We start from the raw sequence: 23941 nt of genomic DNA, 5'->3' as shown, positions 1-23941 counted from the left end.
GCCCCCCCCCTGAGCCGCCTGTCCAACGGCAGCCCCCGCGCCGCCAGCCCCAGCCCCTCTCGGGGGTCCGCCCACGGCCTGTCCTTCCTGCTGCAGATCGGGCTGACCAGGGAGACGGTGAGCCTGGAGCCCGGGGAGCTCTCCCTGGGCGCCGTCATGGAGCTGGTGTGCTCCGTCGTGGACCAGAAGGTAGGCCCGCCGGGCGCGTGTGTGTCGGTGTGTGTGTAGGGGGCCCCCCGGGGGGTCTTTTGGTTTGCTACAGTCAAATAGTCGCACTTCATCTTTTAAAAGGTAGACGGTAAACAGACGGTAAACAGACCGCCCTCAGTGGCCGTTCAAGGCGCTCTTTACAATATGGCCTCACATTCACCCCTTCACCCCCCCGACGGCGGAGTCAGGTGAAGAAGTCTTCACCGGGCTCTGGGGTTACACGGGCCAGGGTCAGGGTCACATGGCCGACAGCAGGCTGAGGAGAGCAGAGTTAAACCGTGGTCAGCGAGAGCCTGACCGCGCCCTCGGGCCACGCTCAGGCCCACTGTGGAGACTAACATGTACAGGACTAGATGTATCTAGAACTATTAATGTTCACGTGATATCGACAAGCATGTCAATGTAACCTTAACAACACAAATATGTTGTTGCCAGGCAAGTAATATGTAGCCGGTCAGGAGCAGTCAGGGTGAGGCGTCTCACTCAGGGACACCGCGGCACTCAGCTAGGAGGAGCCGGGGATCGAACCGGCGACCCTCCGGTCACCAGCCGAACCGCTCTGCCTCCTGAGCTAAGCTGTAGCAGCTCTTCTGCTGAGTCTGATCAGCGATCAGATCGAGGCGGTTGTAACTGCATATCTACCCCACACACACACACACACACACACACACACACACACACACACACACACACACACACACACACACACACACACACACACACACACACACACACACACACACACACACACACACACACACACACACAGCTGGCCAGGGGGCGGAGCCAGGGCACGGTGGGTTGGGTGGTCAATAAGAAACTTTCTTTGTAAATAAGAAACTGTTTTTAGTTTCTTCAACTTGTGATTACTTTGTGGTACATCGCACACACACACACACCCACACGCGCGCGCGCGCCCAGCATACCTCAGATGCATGCTGCTCTGTTTGTCTTACTGATAGCGGGGAACGAAGAAGAATCTCACAGTCAATAGTAGAACAGATCCCAGCTTCAACAGGGTCTCCCTTAGGTCCTCACGATGGGGACTCAAACCAGTGGCTCCTCCAACAGGTTGGTCCTTTCTCCTCTCCCCTCCGGTCTGGAGAGGAGTCATGTACTAAACCTAAAGGTGGCGGATGATTGATGCGAACAGGAAGCACTGAATGAATCTCAATCTCACGTCTCCTTCAGAGTGTTTCAACTTCCTATTGGGCCGAAACACATTCAGTGTGCTCCCATTCTGACAGTGAGGTATAGATGAAGGCCGGCCGCCATCTTGGTTCAGCCACGAGCCGGGGGGGGGGGCGGGAACCTGGCCGACAGCAGGCTGAGGCGAGCAGAGTTAAACCGTGGTCAGCGAGAGCCTGACCCCGCCCTCCTCAGGCTCTGATTGGTCACCTGGATCACTTGTTGCCGTGGTGAAGAGAGTTGCGTGGGAAAGACGGTTTGCTGCCGTCAGCTGGTTTCTACTTTCTACTTCCTCTCCCTCCCTCCGCCCTCAATCTCTCTCTCCCTCGATGTGTCACTCCATCCTTCCTCCCTCCCTCCCTCCCTCCCTCCCCCTCTCTCCCTCCCCCTCCCTCCCTCTCTCCCCCACTCTCTCTCTCTCCCTCGATGTGTCACTCCATCCTCCCTCTCTCCCTCCCCCTCTCTCTCTCCCTCCTCCCCCCTCTCTCCCCCACTCTCTCTCTCCCTTGATGTGTCACTCCATCCTCCCCCCTCCCTCCCCCTCCCTCCCACTCTCTTTCTCTCCCTCGATGTGTCACTCCATCCTCCCTCTCGCCCTCCCCCTCTCTCTCTCCCTCCTCCCCCCTCTCTCCCCCACTCTCTCTCTCCCTTGATGTGTCACTCCATCCCCCCCTCCCTCCCACTCTCTCTCTCTCCCTCGATGTGTCACTCCATCCTCCCTCTCTCCCTCCCCCTCTCTCTCTCCCTCCTCCCCCCTCTCTCCCCCCTCTCTCTCTCTCCCTCGATGTGTCACTCCCCCCTCCCCCTCCCTCCCTCTCTCTCTCTCTCCCTCGATGTGTCACTCCATCTCTTCATATGTAACCCGGTCGTTGGCTCACTTCCTTTCAAGCCGTCCACACGTTGGAGCATCGTGTCCGTTGTCTGGTCTAGTCCCGGATCCGGGTCCAGGTCCCAGGTCCCAGGTCCAGGGTCCAGGGTCCAGTAACCCTGGACCCTGGGGGGGATCCAGCGGGGGATCCAGGGTCCAGTAACCCTGGACCTGGACCTGGACCCGGATCCGGATCCGGACCCGGTGCCCTCACGTGGGCACCGTACTGGGGCCCCTGCTGCTGAGAGAGGTTATTAATTCAGCTGAATGTTTCTCGGCTCCGTCAGCTGGGCGTGTCCCGGGCGGAGGCCGAGGGCTACGGCCTCAAAACCACCGCCCACCACTGGGGACAGAGGCACCCGGTCACCGTGGTTACCGAGGCCAGGATGAAAGCCGGGGCCAGGGAGGAGAGAGAGAGAGAGAGAGAGAGAGAGAGAGAGAGAGAGAGAGAGAGAGAGAGAGAGAGAGACAGAGACAGAGACAGAGACAGAGAGAGAGACAGAGACAGAGACAGAGACAGAGAGAGAGAGAGAGACAGAGAGAGAGAGAGAGAGGAGAGAGAGATCTCTCCCAGATGAGAGGCTCCCAGCGCTGGGCCCCGGGCCCCCTACAGGGCCCCCTGCTGCTGGGGGGCCTGCAGGGGGCCCCTATCGCTGAGAGAGGTTATGAAGTCAGCTGAATGTTTCTCGGAGCATGTGACCCGAACAATCCCACGTCACATGGACACTCTGTAAACAGAATCCTCGTTTGTCCGTGCGTCTAAACCACAGCGACATGTTTTATATTTATTAACCATATTGAATCACATACTGTACTACATGATCATATGATCCCCTCTCTCTCTCTCCCCCTCTCCTCCCCCCTCTCTCCCTCTCTCTCACCCCCCGGTCGCTCTCTCTCTCCCCCTCTCCCTCTCCTCTCCCTCTCCCTCCTCTCACCCTCTCTCAACCCCTCACTCTCTCCTCTCCTCTCCCTCTCCCTCTCCCTCCCTCTCTCTCTCTCTCTCTTGTAGTCTTTAAGGATCAGATTTTGTAGTCTTTAGATCTCACGGTGGTGTGTGTGTTTGAGGCTCTAACAGGACGTGACATCACGGCGGTGTGTGTGTGTGTGTGTGTGTGTGTGTGTGTGGTGTGTGTGTTGTGTGTGTGTGTGTGTGTGCGCGCGGTGGTCCAGCGGGGGATTAGGCGGGCCCGGAGGTCACCTCCTGCTGGGGGCGGGGTTAGGTTGTCATGACGATGTTATTATGGACGTAATATTGAAGAGCAGCAGTGAATTTGTTAATGGGAAAGATTTAACATAACCGCACACGGATTATACTGGATTACTGTACAGTGGGCACGTGCGTGTGTGCGCGGCTGTGTGTGTGTGTGTGTGTGTGTGTGGTGTGTGTGTGTGTGTGTGTGTGTGTGTGTGTGTGTGTGTGTGTGTGTGTGTTCAAGCGGATGATGGTAGTCGTAGTTGATGACATGACAAAAAATACTACATCTACACATTCATAGTAAATACATATTCCTACATATGTAATAAATACATATATATATGTAAGAAATACATATATATCCGTTTTTATTACATATGTAGATATATTTACATTTGTACCAAATACCTCGTTGAATATGAAATAAATACAGATATATCGTCATATGTGATGAATAAGTACATGTAATACAATACAATCAACATAACTAATGTCATTCATCCACGGTTTGGTTCCAATGGACGTGTGAATCCTCATGCTCTCATCTGGCCACGCTGATGTGTATGTGCAAGTGTGTGTGTGTGTGTGTGTGTGTTAGTGCGTGTGTGTGTGTGTCTATCTGTGCTTGTACGTGTGTGTGCGTGTGTGTGTGTGTGTATGTGTGCTTGTATGTGTGTGTGTGCGTGTGCGTGTGTGTGTGTGTGTGTATGTGTGCTTGTACGTGTGTGTGCGCGTGTGTGTGTGTGTGTGTATGTGTGCTTGTACGTGTGTGCGTGTGCGTGTTTGTGTGCTTGTACGTGTGTGTGTGCGTGTGTGTTGGGATCAGGGCAGAGGACATCACAGCAACACAAACCCATCAGGATGAAACAGGAAGTGAGCGTTGTGTCACGCTGGGTGTGACGAGCACTTCCCTTCCTGGCCCCGCCCCCTCACGAGGTCATCGGGGGGATCAGGAAGACATCAGGAACACACACACACACACACACACACACACACACACACACACACACACACACACACACACACACACACACACACACACACACACACACACACACACACACACACACACACACACACACACACACACACACACAATATATGTGTGGTGTGTGTTCATGTTTCAGATCTCCTGCGCGTTTGGTCCGTCTGTGAGTTTACTGCTGTGGCCGTTTTACTTTGGATTTGAACGTTCCGCATTTGTGTGTATGTGTTGGTCCGGTGTGTGTGTGTGTCTGTTTGTTTGTGTGTGTGTTGGTCCGGTGTGTATGTGTGCGTGCGCAGTGTCAGGTGTGTGTGTGTGTGTGTGTTACTTCCTGCAGTCGACCACGGGACCTCAAGGTCAGCGTCCGCTCAGTTTCCAAAACACCTCGGCACTTCCTGTCCAGGATGAGGGCACCGGGCCCTGGTCCAATCAGAGAGCTGGATCTGCCCCCACAGCAGCTGGTTAACCATTGGACCCATTCCCCCCCCCCGGCCCCCCCCTCACCTTAACTCTGTCCCTGATATGTCGGTGTTGTTGGTCTCATGTTGGTAGCTTGTTGCTACGGTGTTGGTGGTGTGTTGATAGCATGTTGGTAGCATGTTGCTCGTGTGTGTTGGTGGTGTGTATTTGTGGTGTGTTCGTAGTGTGTGTTGGTGGTGTGTGTTGTTGGTGTGTGTTGGTGGTGTGTGTTGGTGGTGTGTGTTGGTGGTGTATGTTGGTAAAGTGTTGGTAGCGTGTTGGTAGCGTGTTGGTAGCGTGTTGCTAGCATGTTGGTGGTGTGTGTTTGGTGTGTTCGTAGTGTGTGTTGGTGGTGTGTGATGGTGGTGTATGTTGGTAGCGTGTTGGTAGCGTGTTGGTAGCGTGTTGGTAGCGTGTTGGTGGCGTGTTGGTTGCGTGTTGGTTGCGTGTTGGTAGCGTGTAAACAGGTAAAACGTTGCTCCAACGAGGACCCTAACTAGCCAATCAACAACCAGAATACAGTATTGACATTGCGACGGTCCAATGATCATTCCCAGAGGTCGCCTTGCCTGAGTTGTAGAAACGACAGAATCACGCAACCGCGACATCGTTTCACAATCGTTTGAGTTCTTAACAAACTGCTGCGTGTTTCCAGACTCCGAGAGGAGGGCGTCAGTCTGGGCCGATGGACGCTAATGTTTGGGGATTTCCGCGTCCTAAATGCACTCCGGTGGCTAGACGCTGAGTTAATAATAACACGACTCAGACCGGGACAGTCCCGCGACCCCGTTTCATTCTTCGTTACGTCCGTACCGACATAACGGGGGAATTAAAAGGGATTAAACCGAGCCCAGTCCAGCGCCACACGGGATCTGCCTCCCCTGGTGGAGGAGAGGACCTCTGGGCGACGCCCCCCCTCCCCCCATCACCTCTCAGAGAGCCCCCCCCCCCCATCACCTCTCAGAGAGCCCCCCCCCCCCCCCCCATCTGATCAGCCTCAGAGCTCTGGGTCTCGGACACATTCTGTTCTCTGATCAGTTCCTCGTCTGCATTACCTCCTCCCAATTGTTAAAGTCACAGCTTCAACCGTATCTATGTGTCACTATCTATGTTAATCTATGTGTCACCATCTATGTGTAACTATCTATGTGTAACCATCTATGTGTCACTATCTATGTGTCACTGTCTATGTGTAACTGTCTATGTTAATCTATGTGTAACTATCTATGTGTCACTGTCTATGTTAATCTATGTGTCACTATCTATGTGTCACTGTCTATGTTAATCTATGTGTCACTGTCTATGTTAATCTATGTGTCAATATCTATGTTAATTGATCTATGTGTAACTATATATTGTGTAACTATCTATGTTAACCTGTCCATGTATCCATGTCCATGTATCGATGTGTATTTATCTACCATGTGAATGGCGACTGTAGAACGCCACATCATAGATCTACGTTCAGACCTTTCTCCTTAACGGGGTCAACTCTGGAACACATGGAAGGCTAGCTCAAAGCAAACCAGCGTCTTTAGAATAGTGTTGTACTCTAAACTATATCAGTGTCTAGTTATCCGTGGATTGCGGGACGTGTGTTTTATTGTACCTCTCTTTCTGTAGTGCGTTGTGGTTCTATGATAGTTTCCTGCCCTATTGGGACGGTGTCAAATTGCTGCATCGCGATCAAATCAAAGAAAAACATTAGATAATGCGTGTGCTCGCGTACATGTATCTAAGTCTTCATAATGGTGGCTGAAGCCTCAGATTAGAGTGTGTGTGTGTGTGTGTGTGTGTGTGTGTGTGTGTGTGTGTGTGTGTGTGTGTGTGTGTGTGTGTGTGTGTGTGTGTGTTGTGGTTAATGGAGTTCTAAGCCCATAGTTGGGGTCAGAGGTCAAAGCCCCGAGCATGAAGTGGTGCTGAGGCGGCCCGGCGGCGCCAACGTCTGTCTCTACACGTGGTGGCTAGTGCTAAAGCTAACGCTACAAGCTAACGCTACAAGCTAACGCTACACTGGGCGTCGTGTGGCTCAGAGGAGGCAGAGCGGGTCGGCTGGTCACCGGAGGGTCGCTGGTTCGATCCCCGGCTCCTCCTAGCGGAGTGTGTGCGTGAACGTGGGGCAGCGTTGTGACGCGCTTCGCGTGGCCGCTGGGTATTAACGCCATCGGTTTACTGCTAGCATCCAGACGGAAAGTAGAGGGCTAACTGCCAAGCCGCTAATGAGATGTGTTGCACCTCCTCCGTGTCACTTCCTGTGTCTGCACCCATGCAGACTACCTGCACACGCTGCATCCTGCAGGGCCAGCTGGGGAGCAGCACCCCCACAGGAAGGAGCGGCGTGTCTGCAGGCTGCACAGATCCTGAACACACGCACACGCACACACACGCACGCGCACACGCGCACACGCACGCGCACACACACACAGACACAGACACAGACACGCACACGCACACACAGTGTACACACACACACACACACACACACACACACACAGACCGTGTTCAGAAACACACACACATATACACACACACACACACCGTGTTCAGAAACACATACACATATACACACACACCGTGTTCAGAAACACACACAAACATACACACACACAAACACACACCGTTTTCACAAACACACACACACACACACAGTGTTCACACATACACACACCCTGTTCACACACACACACACACACACACACACACACACACACACACACACACAGACCGTGTTCACACACTGTGTTCTCACACACACACATACACACACCGTGAACAGAAACAAACACACACACACCCACACACACAAACACACACCGTTCACACATACACACACCCTGTTCTAACACACACACACATACAGACACACACACCCAGTGTTCACAAAGACGCACACAGACACACACACTGTGCTCACACAGTAACCAGGAGCTCTGAAGGCCGTCCACCTCAGCTCCTTGTTTCACGGCGTGTGGCAGAAACCTTCAGAAAGGTTTAGAATTCAAGCGGGTTGCCCATGGGTAGGACAGGGGGATCCGACCCAGAACCCTCTGTCGGGGGCTGGAACCCCTCTCTACTGCACTCACCCCTCCCTCTGTACATTAGCTTTAGCTTTAGCGTTAGCATTAGCTCGGAGAGCTTCCATTAGCGGGTACCGGTGTGTGTGTGTGTGGGTGTGTGTGTGTGTGTGTGTGTGTGTGTGTGTGTGTGTGTGTGTGTGTGTGTGTGTGTGTGTGTGTGTGTGTGTGTGTGTGTGTGTGTGTGTGTGTGTGTGTGTGTGTGTGTGTGCAACCGTTGCCGTTTGCTTTCTAGATTTTTTTGATTGACTTTGATCGATTTGATTCTAAAAGGATTGTGACCCCTGACCTCTGACCTCTGACCTCCTCCAGTTCCCCGAGTGCGGCTTCTTCGGGATGTTCAACAAGATCCTCCTCTTCCGCCACGACCTGAGCTCTGACAACATCCTGCAGCGCGTGGGCGCCGCCCAGGACATCCAGGAGGGCGACCTGGTGGAGGTGGTGCTCTCCGGTAGGTCCTCCTCCTCCTCCTCCTCTTCCTCCTCCTCCTCCTCCTCCTGGGTCTACATCCCTGAAGGTGTAACGGTGACTGAGTGAGACAGTGAGTGAGACAGTGAGTGAGTTTGTGAATGAGTGAGTGAGACAGTGAGTGGGTGAGTGAGTGTGTGGGTTGGTGAATGAGTGAGACAGTGAGTGAGTGAGTTGGTGAATGAGTGAGAGAGTGAGTGAGTGAGTTGGTGAATGAGTGAGACAGTGAGTGAGTGAGTTGGTGAGTGAGTGAGACAGTGAGTGAGTGAGTTGGTGAATGAGTGAGAGAGTGAGTGAGTGAGTGAGTTGGTGAATGAGTGAGAGAGTGAGTGAGTGAGTTGGTGAATGAGTGAGACAGTGTGTGAGTGAGTGAGTTGGTGACTGAGTGAGGCAGTGAGTGAGTGAGTGAGTGGGTGCAGTAGTGCAGTGTGTGGGTGCAGTAGGTGCAGTGAGTAGGTGCAGTGAGTGGGTGCAGTAGGTGCAGTGAGTGGGTGCAGTAGGTGCAGTGAGTGGGTGCAGTGTGTGGGTGCAGTAGGTGCAGTGAGTGGGTGCAGTGGGTGCAGTGAGTGGGTGCAGTGTGTGGGTGCAGTAGGTGCAGTGAGTGGGTGCAGTGGGTGCAGTGAGTGGGTGCAGTGAGTGGGTGCAGTAGGTGCAGTGAGTGGGTGCAGTAGGTGCAGTGGGTGGGTGCAGTGGGTGCAGTGAGTGGGTGCAGTAGGTGCAGTGAGTGGGTGCAGTAGGTGCAGTGGGTGCAGTGAGTGGGTGCAGTGGGTGCAGTGAGTGGGTGCAGTAGGTGCAGTGAGTGGGTGCAGTAGGTGCAGTGAGTGGGTGCAGTAGGTGCAGTGAGTGGGTGCAGTAGGTGCAGTGAGTGGGTGCAGTGGGTGCAGTGAGTGGGTGCAGTAGGTGCAGTGAGTGGGTGCAGTGAGTGGGTGCAGTAGGTGCAGTGTGTGGGTGCAGTAGGTGCAGTGAGTGGGTGCAGTAGGGTGCAGTGAGTGGGTGCAGTAGGTGCAGTGAGTGGGTGCAGTAGGTGCAGTGAGTGGGTGCAGTAGGTGCAGTGGTGGGGTGCAGTGGGTGCAGTGAGTGTGCAGTGAGTGGGTGCAGTAGGTGCAGGGAGTGGGTGCAGTAGGTGCAGTGAGTGGTTGCAGTAGGTGCAGTGAGTGGGTGCAGTAGGTGCAGTGAGTGGGTGCAGTGGGTGCGTGAGTGGGTGCAGTAGGTGCAGTGAGTGGGTGCAGGGAGTGGTGCAGTAGTGCAGTGTGTGGGTGCAGTAGGGTGCAGTGAGTGGGTGCAAGTAGGTGCAGTGAGTGGGTGCAGTGGATTGGGTGCAGTAGGTGCAGTGAGTGGGTGCAGTGGGTGCAGTGAGTGGTGCAGTGAGTGGGTGCAGTAGGTGCAGTGGGTGCAGTGAGTGGGTGCAGTGAGTGGGTGCAGTGAGTAGGTGCAGTGGGTGCAGTGAGTGGGTGCAGTAGGTGCAGTGAGTGGGTGCAGTGGGTGCAGTAGGTGCAGTGAGTGGGTGCAGTGAGTGGGTGCAGTGAGTGGGTGCAGTGAGTGGGTGCAGTGAGTGGGTGCAGTGAGTGGGTGCAGTAGGTGCAGTAGGTGCAGTGAGTGGGTGCAGTAGGTGCAGTAGGTGCAGTGTGCGGGTGTGATGGGGCAGGTCGCTGCGTGGAACCTCCCAGGTCCGGAGGACCTCAGGGACAGGAGAGGGGACCATTGTCTGTGAAGTGAGCTGGAGGCTGCGGTTACCATGGCGATGTGTTGTTGGAGGAGTTCCTGCGACGGGCGGTCGGCCTTCGGGCGCCAGAGCGTCAAGGACGGCAGAAGCAGGGAAAATCAGGCGACCAGCAGCAGACATGAGTCTTTATGGACCTGGAGGCTCAGGACAGACCGGTCTTCACCCGGCAGTAGAGGAAGAGGGGGAGGAGCTGGAGGAAGATGAGGAGCTCTGGTAGCTTGAGGAAGATGAGACGGCTTGCATTCAAGCAAACTCGCAAAAAACAAGACCACTCATACGAACACTCACAAGACCAGTTTTAGAAAGAAGTAACTTCAGCCTTTAGCCTTCATACTCTGGTTCCATCTGTCAAACGTCTGCGGGAAATAACGTGGGGTTATGAATGATCGTACATAACAAACTCTGTAGGTGGCGAAGAAGTAAAAGCTGCTCACCTTTTGAACCACGCACTTTTTCCATCTGCCGTTAAAGTAGTAAACGATTATTAATGCTAATTTAAGGGCACAGACAATCCAAAACCTCAGTGGAAACTAGATGGAAAAAGTGTGTAGTTCAAAACGTGAAGCAGCTTTTACTTCTTCGCCACCTACAGAGTTGGTTATGTCTTATCATTCTAAACCCTTGTTATTACGCATAGACATCTGACCGAGGGCCCCGGAGCCTCGGAGGGAGTTATTCTTGATAGGTCTATAGCCAGTCCATCAGGAATCACATTTTGCTGTTTCTGATTGGTGTAAATGTGTAACTTGCTGGGTCTGATGGGTTGGGACAGCGTGTGACCGAGGATGACCTGGCACAGTGACAGCCTGACCCGTGTACTCAGAGTGACGTTGAACCCTTCTGCCCCAGCGCTGGCCACGGTGGAGGACTTCCAGATCCGCCCCCACGCGCTCTATGTCCACTCCTACAAGGCCCCGGCCTTCTGCGACCACTGCGGGGAGATGCTCTGGGGCCTGGTGCGACAGGGCCTCAAGTGTGAAGGTAAGAGCCCCCCCTGGTCAGAGCTGGTCTCACCTGGTCAGAGCTGGTCTCACCTGGTCAGAGCTGGTCTCACCTGGTCAGAGCTGGTCTCACCTGGTCAGAGCTGGTCTCACCTGGTCAGAGCTGGTCTCACCTGGCGTCACCTGGTCTGTCCTGGTGTCACCTGGTCTGTCCTGGTCTCACCTGGTCTGTCCTGGTCTCACCTGGTCTCACCTGGTCTCAGAGCTGGTCTGACAAGTGTCCCTCGGGTCACATGGTTGACGCTGCCTCTGCCCCCCCTGCAGGCTGCGGGCTGAACTTCCACAAGCGCTGCGCCTTCAAGATCCCCAACAACTGCAGCGGCGTCCGCAAGCGCCGTCTGTCCACCGCCTCGCAGACCGCCGGCGTGCTCAGCCTCCCCCGGCCCTCCCTCAGCGCCGAGTTCACCCCCCCTGCCCCGGAAGAGGTACGAGCCCCCCCCCCCGTCTCTAATGGGTCCTCAAGAGTCCCCCCCCCCCCCCCCGTCTCTACTGGGTCGTCCTTCAGAGTAACCCCCCCCCAGGTCCGTGCAGACGTGCAGACGTCCCCGGGTGACTCCCCTCGGTGCTCTCCGACTGGAGGCTGGGTGTCCTTCCGACGGTGGTTTGATGGTTTCTCCACCGTTCTGCAGACCGACACCAAATGAGTAGCTGCATTTATTCAGCGCTTTTCTAACCAGTGTTCCCTCAAAGCGATACTGCCTCACATTCACCCGTTCAACATGCACACACAAAGAAGTGAATTCACCACACTGACGCGAGTCTGGCCGACGCGGGGCGACAGGCCAGCTCGTCTGGGAGCAGTACAGGGTGAATGCGTACCTCACTCATGGAACGCCTCACCTGACTGTGATTGAGGGCTGCGTCCTGACCAGAAGCGCGGAGCTGTCGCCCTGTCGACAGCCGGCTGGTCAGGAGCAGTCAGGGTTGAGGCGTCTCGCTCAGGGACACCTCCACACTCAGCTAGGAGGAGCCGGGGATCGAACTAGCGACCTCCCGGTTACCAGCCGACCCGCTCTGCCTCCTGAGCCACGTGCCGCCCACTAGGGTGTGTCTCGCCGCTGGACGGTGAGGTCAGACACCGACAGCCTGAAGCTCCCGTGACATCACTTCCCTAGCCCCTCCCCCCCGGGCCAGAGTCGGTTCTTACAAGACTGTTGTGATGTTGACTCATCTCTCCCCCCCTTGCCTCATCTTGTTTCCCTCCCGTCCCTCCCCCCCCCCCCCCCCCCTTCCTCCCTCCCCTCCCCTCCCCCTCCCCCACTTCTCCCTCCCCTCCCACCCCTTCCTCCCCTCCTCCCCTCCTCCCCCCCCTCCCTCCCTCCCCCCACGTCCTCCCAACATATTTCTACCTCCCCCTCTTCGTCCTCCCCCTTCCCCTCCACACTCCATCCCACCCATTCCCCTCCTCCCCCCCCCCCCCCCTGCAGCGCCCCCTGCTGGCGGCGGGGAAGAGGAACTCCCTGCTGAGTGGCCGGCCCATCTGGATGGAGAAGATGGTTCTGGGCCGCGTCAAGGTGCCGCACACCTTCTCCGTACACTCCTACACCCGGCCCACCGTCTGCCAGTACTGCAAGAGACTGCTGAAGGGCCTGTTCAGACAGGGCCTGCAGTGCCGAGGTCAGAGCTCCTCCTCCTCCTCCTCCTCCTCTCCACAGACGTTCTGCTCCTCCTCTCTACAGACGTTCTGCTCCTCCTCCTCCTCCTCCTCCTCCTCTCTACAGATGTTCTGCTCCTCCTCCTCCTCTCTACAGATGTTCTGCTCCTCCTCCTCCTCCTCCTCCTCCTCCTCCTCCTCTCTACCAGAGCGTCCTCCTCCTCCTCCTCCTCTCTACCAGAGCGTCCTCCTCCTCCTCCTCCTCCTCCTCTCTACAGATGTTCTGCTCCTCCCCCTCCTCTCCTCCTCCTCTCTACAGATGTTCTGCTCCTCCTCCTCCTCTCTACAGACGTTCTGCTCCTCCTCCTCCTCCTCTCTACAGACGTTCTGCTCCTCCTCCTCCTCTCTACAGACGTTCTGCTCCTCCTCCTCCTCTCTACAGATGTTCTGCTCCTCCTCCTCCTCTCTACAGATGTTCTGCTCCTCCCCCTCCTCTCCTCCTCCTCTCCACAGATGTTCTGCTGCTCCTCCTCCTCCTCTCTACAGATGTTCTGCTCCTCCTCCTCCTCTCTACAGATGTTCGGCTCCTCCTCCTCCTCTGCCTCCTCCTCTCTACAGATGTTCTGCTCCTCCCTCTACAGACGTTCTGCTCCTCCTCCTCCTCCTCTCTACAGACGTTCTGCTCCTCCTCCTCCTCCTCTCTACAGATGTTCTGCTCCTCCTCCTCCTCCTCCTCCTCCTCTCTACCAGAGCGTCCTCCTCCTCCTCCTCCTCTCTACAGATGTTCTGCTCCTCCCCCTCCTCTCCTCCTCCTCTCCACAGATGTTCTGCTCCTCCTCCTCCTCCTCCTCCTCCTCTACAGACGTCTTCTCCTCCTCCTCCTCTCTACAGACGTTCTGCTCCTCCTCCTCCTCCTCTCCTCCTCCTCTCTACAGATGTTCTCCTCCTCACCTCCTCTCCAGAGATGTTATGCTCCTCCTCCTCCTCCTCTCCTCCTCCTCTCTACAGATGTTCTCCTCCTCACCTCCTCTCCAGAGATGTTCCCATACGATTTTTACGTTTGCGATACAATTCCGATTCCTGAACTTGAGTACCGACACAGAGTATAAACCGATACAGCATCTATCATTGGAACTACTAACAGCGCTCGTTCTTATTGAAGGGTTCTCTTACGGTGACAGCAATGTTTAGTCGGTTCACTTACTGTCGACTATTAATTTATTCAGATCTAGGTCATTATATTTATCTCTAATTATGATAAAACATTTGTATTCTTGAAGTCTAGCGTCCATGCATTCATGTTTTTCTGACTTGGTGGCTTGAAAGCATGTCGATCGGAGATGACGCATTTCACATTCCGACTTTCCACCTCTGACCGTTAACGAGCGCAGCATAAACCTGCAGTGTTTGTGAGGTTCTCTGTGTTATAAATGACTCACGTGATGTATCGGATCGGAGCGTAGACTTTCCAATACTGGTATCGGTATGGGAACAGCTCTCCTCTCCTCTCCTGCTCTCCTCTCCCCCTCCTCTGTGTGTCTCCTCCTCTCCTCTCCTCCTCTCTCCTCTCCTCTCCTCCTCTCCTCTCCCCTCCTCCCCCTCCTCCTCTCCTCTCCCCCTCCTCTGTGTGTCTCCTCCTCTCCTCTCCCCCCTCTCCTCCTCCCCTCCTCTCTAACCTCTGTGTGTCTCCTCTCCTCTCCTCCTCTCCTCCTCTCTAACCTCTGTGTGTCTCCTCTCCTCTCCTCCTCTCCTCTCCTCCTCTCCTCCTCCTCCCTCCCCTCCTCTCCTCCTCTCCTCTCCTCTCCTCCTCTCCCCTCCTCTCCTCCCCTCCTCTCTACCCTCTGTGTGTCTCCTCTCTCCTCTCCTCCTCTCCTCTCTCCTCCTCTCCTCTCCTCCTCTCTAACCTCTGTGTGTCTCCTCTCCTCTCCTCCTCCTCCTCTCCTCTCCTCTCCTCTCCTCTCCTCTCCTCCTCCTCCTCCTCCTCTCCTCTCCTCTCTCCTCTCCTCCTCTCCTCTCTCCTCCTCTCCTCTCCTCCTCTCTAACCTATGTCTGTCTCCGTTCTCCAGACTGTAAGTTCAACTGCCACAAGAGATGTGCGGCCAAGACCCCGCGGGACTGCCTGGGCGAGGTGGACTTCAACGGAGGTGAGGCTCTGGGGGGGTACTCCCCATCTCCGGGGGGGGGGACGTGGGGAGGGTCTGGGGGGGTACTCCCCGTCTCCGGGGGGGGTGGGGGGCAGGGGGGGGGTCTAGGTAGGCGCTCAACGTCTCCGGGGGGCGGGGACGTGAGGAGGGTCTGGGAGGGGGCTCCCCGTCTCCGGGGGGGGGGGACGTGAGGAGGGTCTGGAGGGGGGCTCCCCGTCTCCCGGGGGGGGGGACGTGAGGAGGGTCTGGGAGGGGGCTCCCCGTCTCCCGGGGGGGGGGGACGTGAGGAGGGTCTGGGAGGGGGCTCCCCGTCTCCGGGGGGGGGGGACGTGAGGAGGGTCTGGGAGGGGGGCTCCCCATCTCACGGGGGGGGGGACGTGAGGAGGGTCTGGGAGGGGGCTCCCCATCTCACGGGGGGGGGGACGTGAGGAGGGTCTGGGAGGGGGCTCCCCATCTCACGGGGGGGGGGACGTGAGGAGGGTCTGGGAGGGGGCTCCCCATCTCCCGGGGGGGGGGGGACGTGAGGAGGGTCTGGGAGGGGGCTCCCCGTCTCCGGGGGGGTGGGGGGCAGGGGGGGGTCTAGGTAGGCGCTCAACGTCTCCCGGGGGGGGGGACGTGAGGAGGGTCTGGGAGGGGGCTCCCCGTCTCCCGGGGGGGGGGACGTGAGGAGGGTCTAGGTAGGGGCTCAACGTCTCCCGGGGGGGGGGACGTGAGGAGGGTCTGGGAGGGGGCTCCCCATCTCCCGGGGGGGGGGACGTGAGGAGGGTCTGGGAGGGGGCTCCCCATCTCCCGGGGGGGGGGCGTGGTGAGGTGTCTAACTGCTGTCGCCTCTCCCCCCACAGAGCCCACCAGCCCCAGCCCCGACCCCCTGGAGCGGGGGTCCCTGGACCGGGGGTCCCTGGACCCCGGCATGGAGGTGGACTCGGGGGACGCGGGCAGCGAGGGGGGCCGCAGCGCCGAGGACCAGGACGAGGTCGGGGGTCTGGAGGACAAGATGTTCGACATGGAGGGGCCGAGCGCTGAGGGGGACCGGGACGATGACACGCTGAGGGCCATCAGGTGAGGGGTCCCCCCCAGGGAGGGGTCCCACCCAGGGAGGGGTCACACCCAGGGAGGGGTCCCCCCCAGGGAGGGGTCACACCCAGGGAGGGGTCACACCCAGGGCCCCCCAGGGAGGGGTCACACCCAGGGAGGGGTCCCACCCAACTCTTATCTGAGCTCCTCCAAGAGAACATGTCAGCATTACAAACAGGTCATTATTCATGATGTGTGTGTGTGTGTGTGTGTGTGTGTGTGTGTGTGTGTGTGTGTGTGTGTGTGTGTGTGTGTGTGTGCAGCCCCTCCACCAACACCAACATCCCCCTGATGCGGGTGGTCCAGTCCATCAAGCACACCAAGAGGAGGAGCTCCACCGTGGTGAAGGAGGGCTGGATGGTGCACTGTAGCAGCCGAGACCCCCTGGTACACACACACACACACACACACACACACACACACACACACACACACACACACACACTGCAGCAGCCGAGACCCCCTGGTACACACACACACACACACACACACACACTGCAGCAGCCGAGACCCCCTGGTACACACACACACACACACACACACACACACACACACACACACACACACACACACACACACACACACACACTGCAGCAGCCGAGACCCCCTGGTACACACACACACACACACACACACACACACACACACACACACACACACACACACACACTGCAGCAGCCGAGACCCCCTGGTACACACACACACACACACACACACACTGCAGCAGCCGAGACCCCCTGGTACACACACACACACACACACACACACACACACACACACACACACACACACACACACACACACACACACACTGCAGCAGCCGAGACCCCCTGGTACACACACACACACACACACACACACACACACACACACACACACACACACACACACACACACACACACACACACACACACACACACACACACTACAGCAGCTGAGACCCGCTGGTACACACACACACACACAACACACACACACACACACACACACACACACACACACACACACACACACACACACACACACACACACACACACACACACACACACACACACACACTGCAGCAGCCGAGACCCCCTGGTACACACACACACACACACACACACACACACACACACACTACAGCAGCCGAGACCCCCTGGTACACACACACACACACACACACACACACACACACACACACACACACACACACACACACACACACACACACACACACACACACACACACACACTGCAGCAGCCGAGACCCCTGGTACACACACACACACACACACACACACACACACACACACACACACACACACACACACACACACACACACACACACACACACACACACACACACACACACACACACACACACACACACTGCAGCAGCCGAGACCCCCTGGTACACACACACACACACCACACACACACACACACACACACACACACACACACACTGCAGCAGCCGAGACCCCCTGGTACACACACACACACACACACACACACACACACACACACACACACACACACACTGCAGCAGCCGAGACCCCCTGGTACACACACACACACACACACACACACACACACACACACACACACACACACACACACACACACACACACACACACACACACACACACACACACACACACACACACTGCAGCAGCCGAGACCCCCTGGTACACACACACACACACACACACACACACACACACACACACACACACACACTGCAGCAGCCGAGACCCCCTGGTACACACACACACACACACACACACACACACACACACACACACACACACACTGCAGCAGCCGAGACCCCCTGGTACACACACACACACACACACACACACACACACACACACCACACACACACACACACTGCAGCAGCCGAGACCCCCTGGTACACACACACACACACACACACACACACACACACACACACACACACACACACACACACACACACACACACACACACACACACACACACACACACACTGCAGCAGCCGAGACCCCCTGGTACACACACACACACACACACACACACACACACACACACACACACTGCAGCAGCCGAGACCCCCTGGTACACACACACACACACACACACACACACACACCACACACACACACACACACACTGCAGCAGCCGAGACCCCCTGGTACACACACACACACACACACACACACACACACTGCAGCAGCCGAGACCCCCTGGTACACACACACACACACACACACACACACACACACACACACACACACACACACACACACACACACACACACACACACACACACACACACACACACACACACACACACACACACACACACACACACACACTACAGCAGCCGGGACCCCCTGGTACACACACACACACCCCCCCCGGTTGTAGTCTAACCCCCCCCCCCCCCGGTTGTAGTCTAACCCCCCCCCCCCCCTCTCTCCTCCCTCAGAGGAAGAGGCACTACTGGCGTCTGGACAGCAAGTGTCTGACGCTCTTCCAGAACGAGAACGCAGCCAAGTACTACAAGGTAAGACCAGGCCCCCCCCCCCCCCCCCCCGGGACCAGGTCCAGGTCTAAACCCCCCCCCCCTGATGAATGACCGTCTCAGACCACGGAGAGCTGATAACAACAGGACCTTAACCCCCCCCCCCCCCCCCCCCCCCCAGGAGATCCCGCTGTCGGAGATCCTGCAGGTGGAGCGGGTCCAGGAGGGGGCCTGTCTCCCCCAGAGCCCCACCGGGGGGCCCCCGGGGGCCAGCCTCCCCCGGAGCCCCTCTGGGCCCCTGGGGGGCGGCCTCCAGCAGAGCCTCACCGTTCCCCAGGGAGCCAACCTCGTCCAGGGCCCCGCCGGGCCCCCGGGGGCCAGCCTCACCCGGAGCCCCAGCCTCACACTGCCCCCGGGGGCCAGCCTCACCCGGAGCCCCTCCGGGCCCCCCCAGGGCCTCACCCTCCCGCATGGAGCCGCCCCCCCCCAGGGCCCGACCAATCCCCACTGTTTCCTGATCGTGACCTCCAGCGTGGTGTACTACGTGGGGGAGAACCCGGGCCGCCTCCCCCCGGGGCTGGCGGCGGCGGGGGTGGGCCTGGAGGCCGCCCAGGGCTGGGAGAAGGCCATCCGCCAGGCCCTGATGCCCGTCACCCCCCAGCCCAGCCTGGGGGGGGCCCCGGGCCAGAGCCGGGACCATAGTGAGTAGAGGGAGACCCCCAGGCCTTTGAGCCGATAGATCAGTCATCTGAGCCCGATGGCATCGCTAATGCAAGACCATGCAACGCCTTTATTATACAGCTAGCAGGGGGCTAGCTAACATGCTAATGCAAGACCATATAACGCCTTTACTATACAGCTAGCAGGGGGCTAGCCTACAAGCTAACATGCTAATGCAAGACCATGTAAAGCCTTTACTATACAGCTAGCAGGGGGCTAGCCAACAAGCTAACATGCTAATGCAAGACCATGTAAAGCCTTTACTATACAACTAGCAGGGGGCTAGCCAACAAGCTAACATGCTAATGCAAGACCATGTAAAGCCTTTACTATACTGCTGTAACCCCTCGCCTGCTCTAACCAGTAGCATGCTGTCACCAGTAGCCTGCTTTAACCAGTAGCCTGCTCTAACCAGTAGCCTGCTCTAACGAGTAGCATGCTGTCACCAGTAGCCTGCTCTCACCAGTAGCCTGCTCTCACCAGTAGCCTGCTGTCACCAGTAGCCTGCTGTCACCAGTACAGTATCGATCGGTCAGAGTGACCCAGATCTCCGACAGGATTGTGAAATCGATAAAACACCCGCCGATGGAAACTCCCGCCAGATTTCTGCATCAAGGCTGTAATGATGCATTCATGTGTTCATGGGCTCATGTAGGAGATGAACGTGTGAGAGGTGTAGGAGACAGCAGAGAGCCGACGGAGGCCGTGACATCATCTGATCTATTGGGATGAATCCTGCTTAACTAGCTGTGTTTTAACAGCTGTTAGTGTTCAGTGGTGTTGATATCTGTGGTGGATGGTTTACTGGATGGAATTCTAATATTAACTGATGTGTTTTCAGAGGACCTGTCCATGAGCATCTCCGTGTCCAACTCCCAGATCCAGGAGAACGTGGTGAGAGACAAGATTGATTGATATTCATAATGCAGATCATGTTCGTATTAATGTGCGTACGTGAAGTGCTTTAAGCCCAACGTGCAAGTTCATCTCAGAAGGTGAAGTGGTGTTCTGGATCTCAGAAGGTTAAGGGGTGTCCTGGATCTCAGGAGGTTAAGGGGTGTTCTGGATCTCAGGAGGTTAAGCGTGGTGTCCTCTGGGTTCTCTGGTTCTGCAGGACATCAGCTCGGTGTACCAGATCTTTGCAGACGAGGTCTTGGGTTCCGGACAGTTTGGGATCGTCTACGGTGGTAAGGAGGAATCCATACGTCACATTAACCTTTGACCTGAGTGATATGGATTAAATAACCTTTTAAATGTTCACATTAAGGTTATTAGTTTAGTTGAAGTTTAAGTAAAAGGTTAGTGATGGTTAAGGTTCGCTATTAGGTTAGATGTTGTTCAATTAAGGTAAGGGTTTGGTTGAGGTTTATGGTAAGGGTTTGGTTGAGGTTTAAGGTAAGGGTTTGGTTGAGGTTTAAGGTAAGGGTTTGGTTGAGGTTTAAGGTAAGGGTTTGGTTGAGGTTTAAGGTAAGGATTTGGTTGAGGTAACGTGATGGGAAAAGCCACCAGAAAGGAACATCACTTGGCACAGCTCTGGCATGCACATCGGTCAATCATTTGTGATTGATTATTGGTTTCCTCTCATCAGGCAAGCACAGGAAGACGGGCCGCGACGTGGCCATCAAGATCATCGATAAGATGAGGTTCCCCACCAAGCAGGAGAGCCAGCTGAGGAACGAGGTGGCCATCCTGCAGGTGACCTGACCTCCTCAGCCCCAGAGACAGCCTTCATCCTGTTAGAACATGACCTCAGAGACAGAGCCTTCATCCTGTTAGAACATGACCTCAGAGACACAGCCTTCATCCTGTTAGAACATGACCCCAGAGACAGAGCCTTCATCCTGTTAGAACATGACCTCAGAGACAGAGCCTTCATCCTGTTAGAACATGACCTCAGAGACAGACTCCTTCATCCTGTTAGAACATGACCTCAGAGACAGAGCCTTCATCCTGTTAGAACATGACCGCAGAGACAGAGCCTTCATCCTGTTAGAACATGACCTCAGAGACAGAGCCTTCATCCTGTTAGAACATGACCTCAGAGACAGTAGAATCATCCAGCGATGTCTATCAACGCTTTGAGAAACCCGACCCAGTCCCAGTACCGTATCTTCCGGGGAATCAAACCGTGAGGTGACCTCTCGTACCAGCTCATCGTGAACGTCTCTCGTTGGGGTTCTTCTCCGTCTTGCTCTCCAGAACCTGCACCACCCCGGCGTGGTGAACCTGGAGAACATGTTTGAGACCGTGGAGCGGGTGTTTGTGGTGATGGAGAAGCTCCACGGAGACATGCTGGAGATGATCCTGTCCAGCGAGAGGAGCCGGCTGCCAGAACGCCTCACCAAGTTCCTTGTGACGCAGGTCAGTGACATCACATCAGCGTCGTCAAATCAGTGACCTCACATCAGTGACCCCACATCAGTGACCACACATCAGTGACATCACATCAGTGACGTCACATCAGTGGCGTCACATCAGCGTCGTCACATCAGTGACCTCACATCAGTGACATCACATCGGTGACCTCACATCAGTGACCTCACATCAGTGACCTCACATCAGTGACCTCACAGTGACCTCACATCAGTGGCATCACATCCGTGGGGCGAAGGTAGACCCATACCCTACTCAAGTAGAAGTACAGATGCTATGGTAAAAATACAGAAGCACAGAATTGATCCGTACCCGGAAATGCATTCAAACGAAAGTAATGAGCCTGTTTTGAAAATGTAAGGCGCCGAAAGTACAGATCAATGGGCTCTGTGTCTCGGCCCCCCAAGACCTCCTGGTGATCAGGGGCTGGCAGTGACAGACTGTTCCTCCGTTGGCTCCTAGATCCTGGTGGCCCTGCGACACCTGCACCTCAAGAACGTGGTCCACTGTGACCTGAAGCCGGAGAACGTTCTGCTGGCCTCCGCAGAACCCTTCCCCCAGGTGAGCACCGGAGGTTCCTGTGGTCTTCACCTGGTCTAGTGTGGAGACGGCAGGTCTCCACGGCGGGATCCCAGGCCGGCGACCGACGTGTCAGCAGGATTAAACAAACATTAACTCAAGAATGAGGTCACCTTTATTCAGCGATAAGCCCAGGCTGGTGGCTTCTTGTGAGGAATGCTTACTCTGTTTATTCACTCTTACCTTTTACATGAAATGGACTTATATGGTGCTTTTTCTAACGAGTGGCCACTCAAAGTGCTTTATAATATTGCCTAACATTCACCCATTCATCCACATGTTCACTTAACGAACCTCAGCCTTAACGAACCTCAGCCTTAACAACCTTAACGAGCATTGCTGACCTCCGACCTCCAGGTGAAGCTGTGCGACTTCGGCTTCGCCCGCATCATCGGGGAGAAGTCGTTCCGGCGCTCGGTGGTGGGGACCCCCGCCTACCTGGCCCCGGAGGTGCTGCGCTCCAAGGGTTACAACCGCTCGCTGGACATGTGGTCGGTGGGCGTCATCGTGTACGTCAGCCTCAGCGGGACCTTCCCCTTCAACGAGGAGGAGGACATCAACGACCAGATCCACAACGCCGCTTTCATGTACCCGCCCAACCCCTGGAAGGACATCTCCGGGGACGGTGAGCGCGGGACGGCCGGGAGGGCGTGGTCACAGGGTCGGGGGGGTCGATTGGGGCTCTGGGGAACGGAGTCTTACTCGTTGTTGATGCTCGGGTCGTTGAACCAGATCGTACTGGAATGATCCAGAAGATCCTCTTTCAGGGCAAAGAACCTTTGACCTGAAAGTTATTTCCTTTATTCTCTGATGAATTAGGGTTTGTTTGGTTCTCATTAACTAGATCGTAATGTTTAGTCATGCTGAGATCTTGGGTATATTAGAGGTAGCGGATGGTTTACTGTAGGGAGTTGGAATATTAATTCATGCGAGTGTCTTCTTCCTCCCGCCCCACAGCCACCGACCTCATCACCAACCTGCTGCAGGTGAAGATGAGGAAGCGCTACAGCGTGGAGAAGGCCCTCAGCCACCCCTGGCTCCAGGTCTGTCCTCCCGCTCCACCTTCAGCACACATTTGAGTCCTTTCATCAGCAAATTATCGTTTTCCTACGTAAAGTCTATTTTAAAGATAAAGAAAATATGTTTTCTTACTTAATGTCAAGTTTGGAGATAACAAATTATCGTTTTCTTACGAAAGTTTAGGGTGAAGATTAAAAATTATCGTTTTCTAACATAAAGTCTAGTTTAAAGATTCAACTTTTTACAAAGACGTCAACTTTTTACAAAGACGCTAAACATTACGTTCAGGATTTGATCCTACAACGTGACGCATAACCGGATGCATGACGCATAGACGGAGTGAGCTAGCCCCGGGCATCACAGCAAAGCACCCTGGGTAATCTCCACTAACCCCCCCCCCCCCCCCACTGCAGGACTACCAGACGTGGCTGGACCTGCGCGGGTTCGAGACGCGGCGCGGTGAGCGCTACATCACCCACGAGAGCGACGACGCCCGGTGGGAGGAGCACGCCGACGCCCGCGGCCTGCCCGCGCCCAAGCACTTCATCATGGCGCCCAACCACGACCGCATGCTGGAGGGCCACTCCGACTAGTGGGGGGGGGGGGACCCCCGTCGCGCCGACTCAAGAGGAGGGCCTTGGGGGGGGGGGGGGGGGTCGTTGGTCTGTTGCTACGGAGACGGCACGCCACCGTTACCCAGAGGGGGGTCGGACTGGGGAGTGGTTAGAGCGGGACTCTGACGATGTGGGCGGGGCTTGGGTCACGACTG

General features: G+C 56.0%; 1 protein-coding gene across 1 annotated transcript; it reads left to right on the top strand.

Annotated features, from left to right (window-relative positions):
* The first annotated feature begins 34 nt into the window (after nucleotides 1-34).
* On the top strand, nucleotides 35-23765 carry LOC130374842 (serine/threonine-protein kinase D3-like). Its single transcript, XM_056581818.1, has 18 exons — nucleotides 35-189; nucleotides 8295-8433; nucleotides 11023-11154; nucleotides 11439-11599; nucleotides 12602-12791; nucleotides 14835-14912; nucleotides 15755-15971; nucleotides 16250-16373; nucleotides 18445-18522; nucleotides 18662-19181; nucleotides 20042-20094; nucleotides 20315-20387; nucleotides 20789-20895; nucleotides 21400-21561; nucleotides 22036-22134; nucleotides 22510-22777; nucleotides 23110-23195; nucleotides 23586-23765. The coding sequence occupies exons 1-18, from the start codon at nucleotides 157-159 to the stop codon at nucleotides 23763-23765; spliced, it is 2700 nt and encodes an 899-aa protein (XP_056437793.1). The 5' UTR covers nucleotides 35-156.
* The last annotated feature ends 176 nt before the right edge of the window (nucleotides 23766-23941 follow it).

Source organism: Gadus chalcogrammus, chromosome 21, assembly GCF_026213295.1.
Source record: "Gadus chalcogrammus isolate NIFS_2021 chromosome 21, NIFS_Gcha_1.0, whole genome shotgun sequence".
Lineage (NCBI taxonomy): Eukaryota > Metazoa > Chordata > Actinopteri > Gadiformes > Gadidae > Gadus > Gadus chalcogrammus.
Note: the sequence above shows the minus strand (reverse complement) of the source record. Positions and strands in the feature narration are given on the sequence as shown.

Coding starts and splice junctions, on each gene's coding strand:
- LOC130374842 (XM_056581818.1), top strand. CDS start 157: ATGGAGCTGGTGTGCTCCGTCGTGGACCAGAAG. Junction 8,434..11,022: donor GGTGGAGGTGGTGCTCTCCG/GTAGGTCCTCCT, acceptor CTTCTGCCCCAG/CGCTGGCCACGGTGGAGGAC. Junction 14,913..15,754: donor CGAGGTGGACTTCAACGGAG/GTGAGGCTCTGG, acceptor CTCCCCCCACAG/AGCCCACCAGCCCCAGCCCC.